General features: G+C 47.1%; 1 protein-coding gene across 1 annotated transcript in view; it reads left to right on the plus strand.

The window, feature by feature from the left end:
- The window catches only part of prep (prolyl endopeptidase), a 12,754-nt gene extending 551 nt beyond the window's left edge, over positions 1–12,203 (plus strand). The window contains exons 2-15 of the mRNA XM_066659156.1: positions 1,366–1,440; positions 2,155–2,288; positions 2,535–2,665; positions 2,884–3,093; positions 3,733–3,854; positions 3,939–4,044; positions 6,172–6,363; positions 6,881–7,078; positions 7,179–7,282; positions 7,732–7,868; positions 8,230–8,324; positions 9,423–9,554; positions 9,637–9,793; positions 11,272–12,203. Of these exons, the coding sequence (XP_066515253.1) occupies positions 1,366–1,440; positions 2,155–2,288; positions 2,535–2,665; positions 2,884–3,093; positions 3,733–3,854; positions 3,939–4,044; positions 6,172–6,363; positions 6,881–7,078; positions 7,179–7,282; positions 7,732–7,868; positions 8,230–8,324; positions 9,423–9,554; positions 9,637–9,793; positions 11,272–11,566 (2,088 nt within the window). The 3' untranslated portion in view covers positions 11,567–12,203. The remainder of the gene's footprint in view (positions 1–1,365; positions 1,441–2,154; positions 2,289–2,534; positions 2,666–2,883; positions 3,094–3,732; positions 3,855–3,938; positions 4,045–6,171; positions 6,364–6,880; positions 7,079–7,178; positions 7,283–7,731; positions 7,869–8,229; positions 8,325–9,422; positions 9,555–9,636; positions 9,794–11,271) is intronic.
- The last annotated feature ends 423 nt before the right edge of the window (positions 12,204–12,626 follow it).

The following is a 12,626-nucleotide window of genomic DNA, read 5'->3' on the forward strand; positions in this document are numbered from 1 at the left end:
ACGGCAAAGTGAAATAAGAACAATGCAGTTGAATTAATTGCCAATTTTTCGCTTTATTGGAATTAGTAGCAGCTCTGATTCTCTTTAAAACTCCCCTTCAATTTAAATCGTGTGTTTTTGTTTGTTTGTGTTGTTTTTGCTAGAAGACGTATCCTGGGTGAATAGGTGGTCAGCAACATGGCTGATTATTGCCACTTTAAACCTGTAGTTTTGTAAACCCAGCCCCAAAAACGTGGATCCACACAGCCAGGATTTCTGACATCACAGACTGAAGGAACCAATCCCATCAACTCACAGGGTGGGGCTTTCAGTCCAGTGCTCTGGACACACTGATCTGGAATGTTGGCTCTGTTTCAGGGGTCAGGCTCGAGTAGAGAGCACTTGTATCTTATTTCTGTCCCTTTCTCTTCCTCCTTGTTTAGTGTCGCTCTTCTAATGAAGTCTGTCTGAGCTACAATACACACTCAATCATCCATAAGGTGTCCAGTCACCCAGAGTGAAATATCAGACCTAACTATTTATATGTTCCTCTGCTGACCAAACCCCCGTCTCTAAGGGGAACAGTGGTCTGTGGAAACCACAACAGCGGCGGTGGTAACGTTAAGCGGTGTTTACTCATGGTGTATCGGCGTGTTGTTGTTGTTGTTTGGGACTGAACACAGCTCCGTCATCAGTTCAGACAGATCAGTAGAGTTTGTTCCTTCCTTGTTGCAGCGTCCAGCTCTCGCTGGATTCTTTCGTCGGCCACCGATCCGAGGAGCGTTTGAACCTCTTCAAAAGACCACGGCGTCATTTTACGAGCTGCCGTCGTGAGTCGGATAAAAACAAGCATCTCTGCTGCAGCTGGAGATTTTACAGATGGAGAGTTGGTGCTGGTCGTCTGCGTTGCGTGGCGTAGAGTGACGACTCTCTCTGGACGATCAGCGCTCTGCAAGGTTTACACGCCACGGTTTAGTCCCTACTCGACTCGCTCTGAACCACGAGAGAACAGCCACTAAACAAGAACCCGCTTCCAGAACCAGGACCCGATTCACCTGGGGGAGGAGGAGGGGAAAAGCAGATTAGCGTTGAACCCTTATCCTTCATTCCTCCTGGTCTCATTCCTTGGGGCTCGGACCTGGAGGTCTGTAAAGCTGATTTAGAACAACACCAGATGAAATATGTTCTCTACAAATACAAATGAATTGGGTTGAAGTGAAGCTGCGGTTTCTGAAAGCTGTTGGACTCAAGCTCCTCAAAGTTATGGCCGATAAGTCAAATTCCCTGCACAGAGCAGTGGAAAAACATGGAGGCGAAGACTGATACAGCTACAGTGTCTTCTTCAGTGTCAGGTGTTGAAATCTGATGTGTTTTGTGTGTCTTCAGGTGGATGACTATCACGGTCAAAAGGTCCCTGACCCCTACAGCTGGCTGGAGGATCCGGACAGTGAGAAAACCAAGGTAAAGTCAGTCACCTGAACCGAGCTGCAGGTTGTGCTGGGTGTATCACTCACACCACCCCAGTCCTACAGTGGGATTAGTTGATAATGAAGATGGTGGGGTCGGTGCAGCATCACAATGATTTTGAAGCTGTAATGTTAAGGTGAAATACTGCCTATTGTCCCTTTAAAGGCCTCATGATATTTCCCCCATTGTGTTGCAGGTATTTTCTACTTTGTAAATGACTCCTAGTGATTTTCCTTTGTACAATTTCCCCATTCTTCTCTTTATATTCTGTGTGTTGATAAGATGCCTTGATTATGATTCTGTCTCTCTCTCCCTCTCTCTATCTCTCTCTCTTTGTCTCTGTCTCTCTCGCTCTCTCTCCCTCTCTCTGTCTCTCTCTATCTCACTCTCTCACTCTCTCTCTCTCTCTCTCTCTCTCTTGCGCTCTCTCGTTCTCTCTCTCACTTTCACGCTCTCTCTCTCTCTCTCTCTCTCTCTCTATCTTGTGCTCTCTCTCTCTATCTTGCGCTCTCTCTCTCTATCTTGCGCTCTCTCTCTCGCTCTCTCTCTCACTCTCGCTCTCGCTCTCTCTCTGTCTCTCTCTCTCTGTTGCGGTCTCTCTCTCTTTCTCTCTCATGCTCTCTCTCTCTCTCTTTCTCTCTTGCTCTCTCTCTCTCTCTCTTGCGGTCTCGCTCTCTCTCTCTTGCGGTCTCTCTCTCTCTCTCTCAGGCCTTTGTGAATGCTCAGAACCAGTTGACGTTGCCTTTTCTGGAGGGTTGTCCGATCAGAGACATTTTTAAAGAGCGAATGACTGAACTCTACGACTATCCCAAATACAGCTGTCCCTTCAAACGCGGGAAAAGGTGATTTTTAAAAAAAAACAACAAAGTTTATCCCTCTCCTCATTAGTTATCAACTTAAATACAAGCGAGATGTGAATATTTTACATTTTAAACGTGTTTGAGGTCTTATTTCTGAGGTGGTAATAATATGTTCCTGAATGACACAGCAGTGGTTTAGTTGTTGAGTCTTAATCCTGTGAGTGACAGAGGTACAGAGCTGGTGCTGAACACAGTTCCTCCTCTAACAGCCCTTTCTTTCTCTCGTAGGTATTTCCACTTCTACAACACAGGCCTGCAGAACCAAAGCGTTCTCTACGTTCAGGATGACCTAGGTGCCGAACCCAGAGTGTTCTTGGACCCAAACACTTTCTCAGACGATGGAACTGTAGCTTTACGAGGTGACGTGTGTGAGAGTGTGTGTGAGTTTGTGTGAGAGTGTGTGTGTGTGAGAGTGTGTGTGTGTGTGTGAGAGAGTGTGTGAGTGTGTGTGTGTGTGTGTGTGTGTGTGTTAGGTTTGTAACATAATGCATGTTACGGACATGGAGAGTCCGTGTCATTGATTTTGCGTTATTTACATCACTCAGTGTTTCCTCTCGCTCCGCCCCTCTCTCCTCAGGTTATGCGTTCTCGGAGGATGGAGAGTACCTGGCGTACGGTACCAGCGCGAGCGGTTCTGATTGGGTGGATATCCATTTCCTGCGAGTGGAAGGAGCTGAGGCTCTGGAGGACAAGCTGGAGAGAGTCAAGTTCAGCTGCATGTCCTGGACCCACAATGGAAAAGGACTGTTCTACAATGCGTACCTCGACCAGGAGGGCAAGAGTGATGGTACACACACACACACACACACACACACGTACACACACATACACTCGCCCCTCGGAGCTGAGTTACAGGGCGCAGTGGTTAAATCTCTTCAAGACTCTGATACATCATCAGAACACAAATAAAACAGATTCCCAGGCGACTAGCGCCGCTCTGTAGCAGCTCTGCACCAGTCTGCAGTGATATCAGAGGAGCTGCTGGACTTTAGTTACATTTAGAGCCTCATTCTCCTTCAGAAGAGTTCCACAATCAGAGATTACCCCCCTCTCCTCACTCTTCTGTGATAGACTTCTAGTTCCACCTTAAATATGTCAGAGTGTCATGTGTCGTTATGTAACTGCTTCATCATTTAAGGTGGAACTGTAAATTTACATCTAACAACTGAATAAACAGTGATGTTTCCTGCTTGTTATAAACTGAAGGGTCATACTCCACTGAAACTACATTAAAGTAAATAACACAGTGCAGCGTCTCGCTGGTGACTCCCGAGACAGTCATAACACTCTGAGAACCGTCAGTTTAAAGGACCATGTCACCCCCAGCCCTTAGGCCACACGGAGGGCAAGGGCAAAGTGGTAGGGCCGAGGGGTGAAGTCTGATTTTATTCTGAGACTTTAAGATACGATTTCTCTCTTCTCTCAGGCACTGAGACGTCCACTAATCTCAATCAGAAGCTGTATTACCATGTTCTGGGCACTCCGCAGTCTCAGGACGTTCTGTGTGCAGAGTTTCCTGAGCAGCCCAAGTGGATGAGTGGAGCGGAGGTAACACACACAAACTATATTTATATGTATTTTAATAAAAAGTGAAGACTACAACGAATGCTGAAATGCTGTGTTTGTTTGCAGGTGTCTGACGATGGCCGCTATGTGTTGTTGTCTATCAGAGAAGGCTGTGATCCAGTGAACAGACTGTGGTACTGCGACCTCGACACACTGCCTGATGGGATAACAGGTTCTCTGCTCTACACACTTCGGCAGCACATTCCCGATCCAAACACAGGCCTGTTTACACCACACCTAGGCACTAGGGTTTCACCCAGGACAGAGCACCGATCCATATCTGGGCACACACACATTCACTCACACACCAGGACAGTTATTAGACAGAAGCCAATTCGCCTACCCTCCATGTGTTTGGACTGTGGGAGGAAACCGAAGCCCCCGGAGGAAACCCACGCAGACACAGGGAGAACATGGAAACTCCACCCAGATGGGACTTGAACCCAAGAGCCCAGCGCTGAGAGGTGAACGTGCTCACCACTAAGCCACCATGAGTTTTATATCCAGGTTGCGTCCAGACATAAAAAATGTGTCCCCAGACTGACCAGATGAGATCTGATTCTACTTTCCAGCACCTCGTTTAACATTTCTGTGTTCCTTCCTCTAACCAACCTGATGCTTCCGGTGTATTATACGCTCTCAAACCTCAGGAATAAACGTTTAAAACAGGCTGGGAATCGTCATCAGCGGCAGAGGAACCGTCTGTGTCCTGCAGCGGTCAGCGCCACGACTGTCCAGAGGAATGCTTGGACATGGCGGAAAAGATAGCCTGCATTTATGGACACAGAATTTCTGCCATTCCTTCTCGTACGATGATAGGCTTTCAACTCAATCTGTGAAAAAAATCCAGCCACTGTTCTCCAGAATAAAAGCAAACCTGCGCTGTCCCTTCTCTGGACCGATGTGTTTCCACTCGCAGAACTCTGTCCAGACACGGAAAACACGTTGTGTTTAATGTGGACGAGATCAGTCGCAGAGATCTGGTTTAATTAGAAGTGTTTACACCTGGCTTTTTATACCAACAAGTGAATCCGAATGTGATCCTAGTCCTTCACAGGGCAACACACACATTCACTCACACCTATGGGCAATTTTGAGTCGCCAAAACGTGTGTTTTTGGACTGTGAGAGCACCCGGAGGAAACCCATGCAGACACAGGGAGAACACACCACACTCCTCACAGACAGTCACCCGGAGGAAACCCACACAGACACAGAGAGAACACACCACACTCCTCACTGACAGTCACCCGGAGGAAACCCACGCGGACACAGAGAGAACACACCACACTCCTCACAGACAGTCACCCGGAGGAAACCCACGCAGACACAGGGAGAACACACCACACTCCTCACAGACAGTCACCCGGAGGGAACCCATGCAGACACAGGGAGAACACACTACACTCCTCACAGACAGTCACCCGGAGGAAACCCACGCAGACACAGGGAGAACACACTACACTCCTCACAGACAGTCACCCGGAGGAAACCCATGCAGACACAGGGAGAACACACTACACTCCTCACAGACAGTCACCCGGAGGAAACCCACGCAGACACAGGGAGAACACACCACACTCCTCACAGACAGTCACCCGGAGGAAACCCATGCAGACACAGGGAGAACACACCACACTCCTCACAGACAGTCACCCGGAGGAAACCCACGCAGACACAGGGAGAACACACTACACTCCTCACAGACAGTCACCCGGAGGAAACCCATGCAGACACAGGGAGAACACACCACACTCCTCACAGACAGTCACCCGGAGGAAACCCACGCAGACACAGGGAGAACACACTACACTCCTCACAGACAGTCACCCGGAGGAAACCCACACAGACACAGAGAGAACACACCACACTCCTCACAGACAGTCACCCGGAGGAAACCCACGCAGACACAGAGAGAACACACCACACTCCTCACAGACAGTCACCCGGAGGAAACCCACGCAGACACAGAAGGAACACACCACACTCCTCACAGACAGTCACCCGGAGGAAACCCACGCAGACACAGGGAGAACACATCACACTCCTCACAGACAGTCACCCGGAGCGGGAATCAAACCCACAACCTCCAAGTCCCTGGAGCTGTGTGACTGCGACACTGCCTGCTGCTCCATCATGCCGCCCCCAGGTGTAAACAGGCCTCATGATATGAATGTAACAGATGATCCAAATATATAAAATATTTTGGAATAACAAGGCTAGTTCTGGAAGCATTTGTCGGAAGTTCTTCTTTGATAAATGCTCTCACTCGAATGCCGCTGTTGTCTCTGTGACCACAGGTGTTTTGCCCTGGGTGAAGCTGATCGATAACTTCGATGCTGAGTATGAGTATGTGACGAACGAGGGAACAGTGTTCACCTTCAAAACCAACCTGGATGCACCCCGCTACCGCCTCATTAACGTGGACTTCTCAGAGCCGGCTCAGAGCCAGTGGAAGGAGCTCATCTCGCAGCACGATAAAGACGTCATTGGTGAGAGAGAGCTCTTATTGTACGGTAGCAGTTAAAACGAAAGGAAGGCTTGTTTATTTTTAGAATGTTCTTAGAGAGTAGAGGTGGACCAGAATATTTGTCTGGTCACGTACTCGTTTGTTGGGTAGGTATTGGGTTTTTAATGTTGAGATTGGGATGTTCTGATTCATTTTTTGGGGGGATTTCTGATGTATAGATGGATGGAAACAGGGGATAGTAGGAAGGCTGCCACCTAGCAGCGGCGTTACTTTGTAGCGTTTGGGGTTTTATAACTTCGTATTATGTTTAATTTGCTACAGATTTTCCTCGCTCTCTGTGTGGGTCAGATACCCCCTCACTCTCCCCATTTCTCTGTTTACGGTGCTAGCTAATGCACGTATCTGTCAGCTGATGTGGCATATCTGGGCAGTTTGCATTCTCAGAGCGGTCAGTGGCACTGCTTTAGCAGCAGTTTTTCTTATCCATCTTGTTATTTTAACCTGGTTCTTCTGTTTCTTCTTCTCCCTCGCCCTCTCAGTCTTTGCCACCTGCTCGTACTCCACCCACCTGTTTGTGTGTTATCTTCACGATGTGAAGAATGTGTTGAAGATGTATCAGCTGGCTACAGGAGAGGAGCAGAAGACCTTCCCGTTAGAGGTGGGCTCCGTCGTGGGCTTCACCGGGCGCAAGAAGGACTCTGAGATTTTCTACTACTTCACTTCCTTCCTCTCGCCAGGTGTGTGTGGACTACAGCAGCGTTACACACATTCGCACTCTGTCCGAGGTCTTTGTCCAGTGTTTGAGGCTCTGATATTGACACGTGTTGTTTCCTGCAGCCATCATCTACCACTGTGACCTGACCAAGGCTCCTTTACAGCCACGTGTGTTCAGAGAGGTCACAGTCAAGGGCTTCAACCCTGCAGAGTACCAGACCACACAGGTATCACACACACAACCTACACATACTTCAGAGTAATATTAATTCTGTCTGTTAAAGTAACGCTAAGTAGTATTTTTACTTTACAATCACGGCTTCAAAATCGTTGTGATGCTCCACTGAGTTGTAATATGGAGAATAGAGGCTCTGTCATTGCTCCTCTGTGCTCAGCACTGCAGAAACTGCACTGTGTAACTTTCGGGGGAGGGTAGAAAATCACCCACACTTTGTTTACTTTTATGTCATTTATAGATTTTAAAATCTGTGTTTTAGACCAGAACACGTTCATTTATTAATATTCTTGGTCTCAGAATTGAACATGTGAATATTATTTTTATCGTTTATCGGTGTGGACCTGAAAGTATTGCACCTTTTATGGATTTCAAAAAAGGTCAACACAAGTTCAAGACCTCATCGTAATCTGTGTTTGTCTCTTTAATTTTTTTGTCCAGGTGTTTTATCCGAGTACAGATGGCACTCAGATCCCTATGTTCATTGTGCATAAGAAAGGCCTGCAGCTGGACGGCTCTAACCCTGCCTTCCTCTACGGCTACGGAGGGTTCAACATCTCCATAACCCCCAGCTACAGGTGACTTTAAAAGGAGCAGTAAAACCTTCTTAACTCTCACAAGTAAAAGTGTTTATGAAAGCTGCTCTTCACTGTGTTTTTACTGCTATTTACTGCTTCATGGTCCTTAAAGGGGCCAGTTTATGCTCCATAGAGCGGGTCCCTCAAATGGGGACGGCCATGTTTACAGCAGTTTAAAGTAGTTCAAACACTTTGAAGGCTGCAGGTCACTAGGAGTCAGGTGGAATGTCTTGTTGATAAAGTTAGGAGGAGTCATTGGAGGAGAAGGTGGTCTGGTGTGGACCGTGTGAATGTGGGAGGTGTGATGTCAGAGGTGAAAGAGAAAGAAGGAAACGTATTTTCTCCCTGTGTTTGACTGCAGTGTTTCCAGACTCATCTTTGTGCAGAATCTGGGAGGGGTTTTAGCTGTGGCCAACATCCGAGGTGGCGGAGAGTACGGGGAAACGTGGCACAAAGGTAGCTCTCACTCACACACACACGCACACGCACGCACAAGCACCTTAAGAAGAATATATATTTTAATAATAATTTAAGAAGCTCGTCCAGTTTCATACAGTCATCAGATACAGTTCCGCGTGGTGTTCAGCAGAGTGGAGTCTTCATATCGAGTCTCTGACAGGAACCAGACACGAGGTGCCTGTGTGTAGACAGCGATTCACTTTACTTCCTGTGTTCACTGTCGAAACCTGAGCTCGTTTTAATCCTGACTCATAAAGTAAGACTATGGAATCTGACCCTCCTCCTGATGCTACTCAGGAGCTTCACTAAGCTCTCAGTACCACACTCTCAGTACCACACTCTCGGTACCACACTCGGTGACACTGACCCATTACTCATTACACAGTCTTTACCTGCGCTGTAGGGCTGGGCGATACGGCCCTAAAATAATATCACCATATGAACATTACACTGAAAAATACACACTATTGCAACAAAATCAGTGTTCTATTAATACGAGTTATATTCATTAAAATATTTAATATAAAAGAACAATATTAAATGCTTCTTTCATTTCTAACGTAACGCCATGGTTTTACTGTACGTCTCATATTTTGAAACCAAACCACCTCCACAAGCCCCTCCCCTTTTGGAGTAAAGTCCACCGCCTCAGAGCCACTCTCCACCGTACGTCACTGTGTCTAAACGACTCACGTAATGAACGTATGTGGTGTTACGGGTAACTGCATGACGTCATTACGTAAACACGTCTGAATATCACTAACGTCACGATAATGATTTTTTTTAAATGTTTTTAAAAATGATGACAATATTATAGCGAACGCTACGATACGACACAGCCCTACTGCCCAGTGATCTCTCTCTCTTTCTGTCTCTCTCTCTGTCTCTCAATCTCTCTCTCTCTCAATCTGTCTTTCTCTCTGTCTGTCTTTCTCTCTGTCTGTCTCTCTCTCTTTGTCTTTCTCTCTCTCTCTCTCTCTTTTTCTCTCTCTCTCTGTCTTTTCTTTCTCTCTGTCTTTCTTTCTCTCTCTCTGTCTTTTTCTCTCTGTCTCTCTCTTTCTCTCTCTGTCTCTCTCTCTCTCTCTCTCTCCGTAGGTGGGATGTTGGGGAACAAACAGAACTGTTTCACAGATTTCCAGTGTGCAGCAGAGTATCTGATAAAGGAGGGCTACACATCGGCAAAGAAGCTCACCATCAACGGAGGCTCTAACGGAGGGCTGCTCGTAGGTACGACCCCCGTTCACGCCCTTGTGTTTATACACTGTCCAGACCTCTTTCTCATTCTCATCCTCTCTGTCTCTCTCTCTAGCCGCGTGTGTGAATCAGAGGCCTGATCTGTTCGGTTGTGCAGTGGCTCAGGTCGGAGTGATGGACATGCTGAAGTTCCACAAGTTCACCATCGGTCACGCCTGGACCACGGATTTCGGCTGCTCTGAGATTAAAGAGCAGTTTGAGTGGCTTATCAAGTGAGCAACTACACATACACACACACACATAGACACTCACATTATATATACACACACACATACTCCCACACACTCTCTCTCTCTCTCTCTCACACACACACACACACATACATACACTCTCCCTCACTCACACTCTCACTCACACACTCCCACACACACATTCTCTCTCACACTTTCACACACACACTCCCACACACACACACATTCTCTCACACTTTCACACACACTCACACACTTTCACACACACATTCTCTCTCACACTTTCACACACACTCCCACATACTCCCACACTCTCGCACACATTCTTTCTCACACTTTCACACACACTCCCACACTCACACACACTCTCTCTCACACTTTCACACACACTCCCACACACTCACTCACACACTTTCACACACACTCACACATACTCCCACACACGCACTCACACACTCCCACACACATTCTCGCTCACACTTTCACACACACTCTCACTCCCACACTCCCACACACACACACTCTCACACTTTCACACACACTCACTCACACTCTCACACACATTCTCTCTCACACTTTCACACACACTCTCACTCCCACACACTCACTCACACTCACTCCCACACACTCACACACTCTCACACACATTCTCTCTCACACTTTCACACACACTCACACATACTCCCACACACTCACACACATTCTCTCTCACACTCCCACACACTCACACACACACTCCCACACACTCACTCACACACTCTCTCTCACACTTTCACACATACTCCCACACACTCACTCACACACACTCTCACACACATTCTCTCTCACACTTTCACACACACATTCTCCCACACTTTCACACACACTCACACATACTCCCACACACTCTCTCTCTCACACACTCACTCTCACACTTTCACACACTCTCACACACATTCTCTCTCACACTTTCACACACACTCACACATACTCCCACACACTCTCACACACATTCTCTCTCACACTTTCACACACTCTCACACACATTCTCTCTCACACTTTCACACACACTCACACATACTCCCACACACTCACTCACACACACATTCTCTCTCACACTTTCACACACACACACATACTCCCACACACTCACTCACACACCCCCACACACATTCTCTCTCACACTTTCACACACACTCACACTCTCACACATACTCCCACACACTCTCTCATTTGTACTTTGCTAACTATGTTCTAATCACACTTCACTTCAGAATGTTACTGTCTGAATGACTCTAGAGATTATTCCCCTCCTCCCTGAGAACCCCAACACTGACTCTGCGCTCTCTTGGATGTCACTAAGCTGGTTTTAACGGGGGTGTAAGGGACATGGTGCAGGTCTGTGTTTGAGTCCCACGCTGAGGTCTGTGCTCTGTGTCCCTGCGCAGGTCTCTCAGAAGGTACCAGGCGTGGAAATAAAATAAAGTATTCACAGTAATCAAGAGGTTCCTTTCTTCCAGGTACTCCCCTCTTCACAACATCCACGTCCCCGAAGGCAGCGGGGTGCAGTATCCGTCTGTGCTGTTGCTGACCGGTGACCATGACGACCGCGTCGTTCCTCTGCATTCCCTGAAGTACATCGCCACTCTGCAGCACGTGATCGGTCACTGGGCCGGCCAATCGAATCCTCTGTTCATCCACGTGGATACGAAGTCGGGACACGGGGCCGGGAAGCCCACCAGCAAAGTCATCCAGGAGGTGGCTGACACTTACGCCTTTATCGCCCGCTGCCTGGACCTCACCTGGATCGACTAACACCTTCTGTCACACACACACACACAGGGACTACTGCTCTGATTAGGGTTTTTTCAGGTTTCATTCTATCACGCTGTAAGTCACACTATCTTCTCACCATTCTTTCATCTTTCTCTGCCTTTCTCTCTCTCACGCTGCCCTCTCTTTCTCCTCGGTCTCATTCTGGAACGTGTCCCTGAGTGTCTGACCTCGTTAACATCCTACATATCGACAGTGTTTTTCCGTTCGTCTCCGGCTCGTTCACCTGGACACACTCGCAGCCGAAACAGGGCCTGGACACTTTGCACAGACACAGACAGTGTTTATTTATTGGTAAAAGAACGGTAGAAGTATGTAAAGCATTTTTTAGGTTTCTTTAATCTCACATTTACAGGTTTAGCAACATTTAAGTATTACTCTGCGTGTGTGTTTCTTTGTGTATGAATGTATGAGAGCTGTGTGTGTGTGTGTCCTGGAGCCTGAGCTGTGAGTGTTTTGCATCATCATATCTCGACTGATTGAAGCCTGTTTCTACCTCCAGATTTATGCAGAGATTTGTTTTTATTCCTTTCCTAGGGTGTTAGACACTAGTGTGACACAAAATTGATAAAAAATAAACTTTGTTTAAACAGACACTTGAGACATGTCACAGTGGACGTGTTTGTGTGTTTATATTCCTTTCTTGGCGCCTACGTCAGTCCTGGGTCACCTGAAGGAAGAGTAGAAAAGCTTTAAAACACATTCAGTTGAACTCATAATTTTAAAAAAGTCAGGTTGTGATTTTACGTTAAAAGTAGTTTGTTTCTTGTTGACGTTGGACGATCAAAAACATTCCTGTTCTCAACATGACCCAAGAACCAAAGTTATTGGTGACCAAATGACCGATAAACGGCTCTGTTAGGGTTTTTTTTAAATACAGCCTTCAGCTTCACCACAAGGGGGCGCGCTAGTGCAACAGATTTGGGCTCAAACAGACTACAGACTGTTTAGAACGTGTTTATCACACCGACTATTAAAGGGTAACGTCGTCGTTGTGTTGAAATTTCTATGTCACACCGTCTTTCATGTATAAGTCAAGATA

The sequence above is a fragment of the Hoplias malabaricus genome, unplaced genomic scaffold (assembly GCF_029633855.1).
Source record: "Hoplias malabaricus isolate fHopMal1 unplaced genomic scaffold, fHopMal1.hap1 scaffold_75, whole genome shotgun sequence".
NCBI classification, from domain to species: Eukaryota; Metazoa; Chordata; class Actinopteri; order Characiformes; family Erythrinidae; genus Hoplias; species Hoplias malabaricus.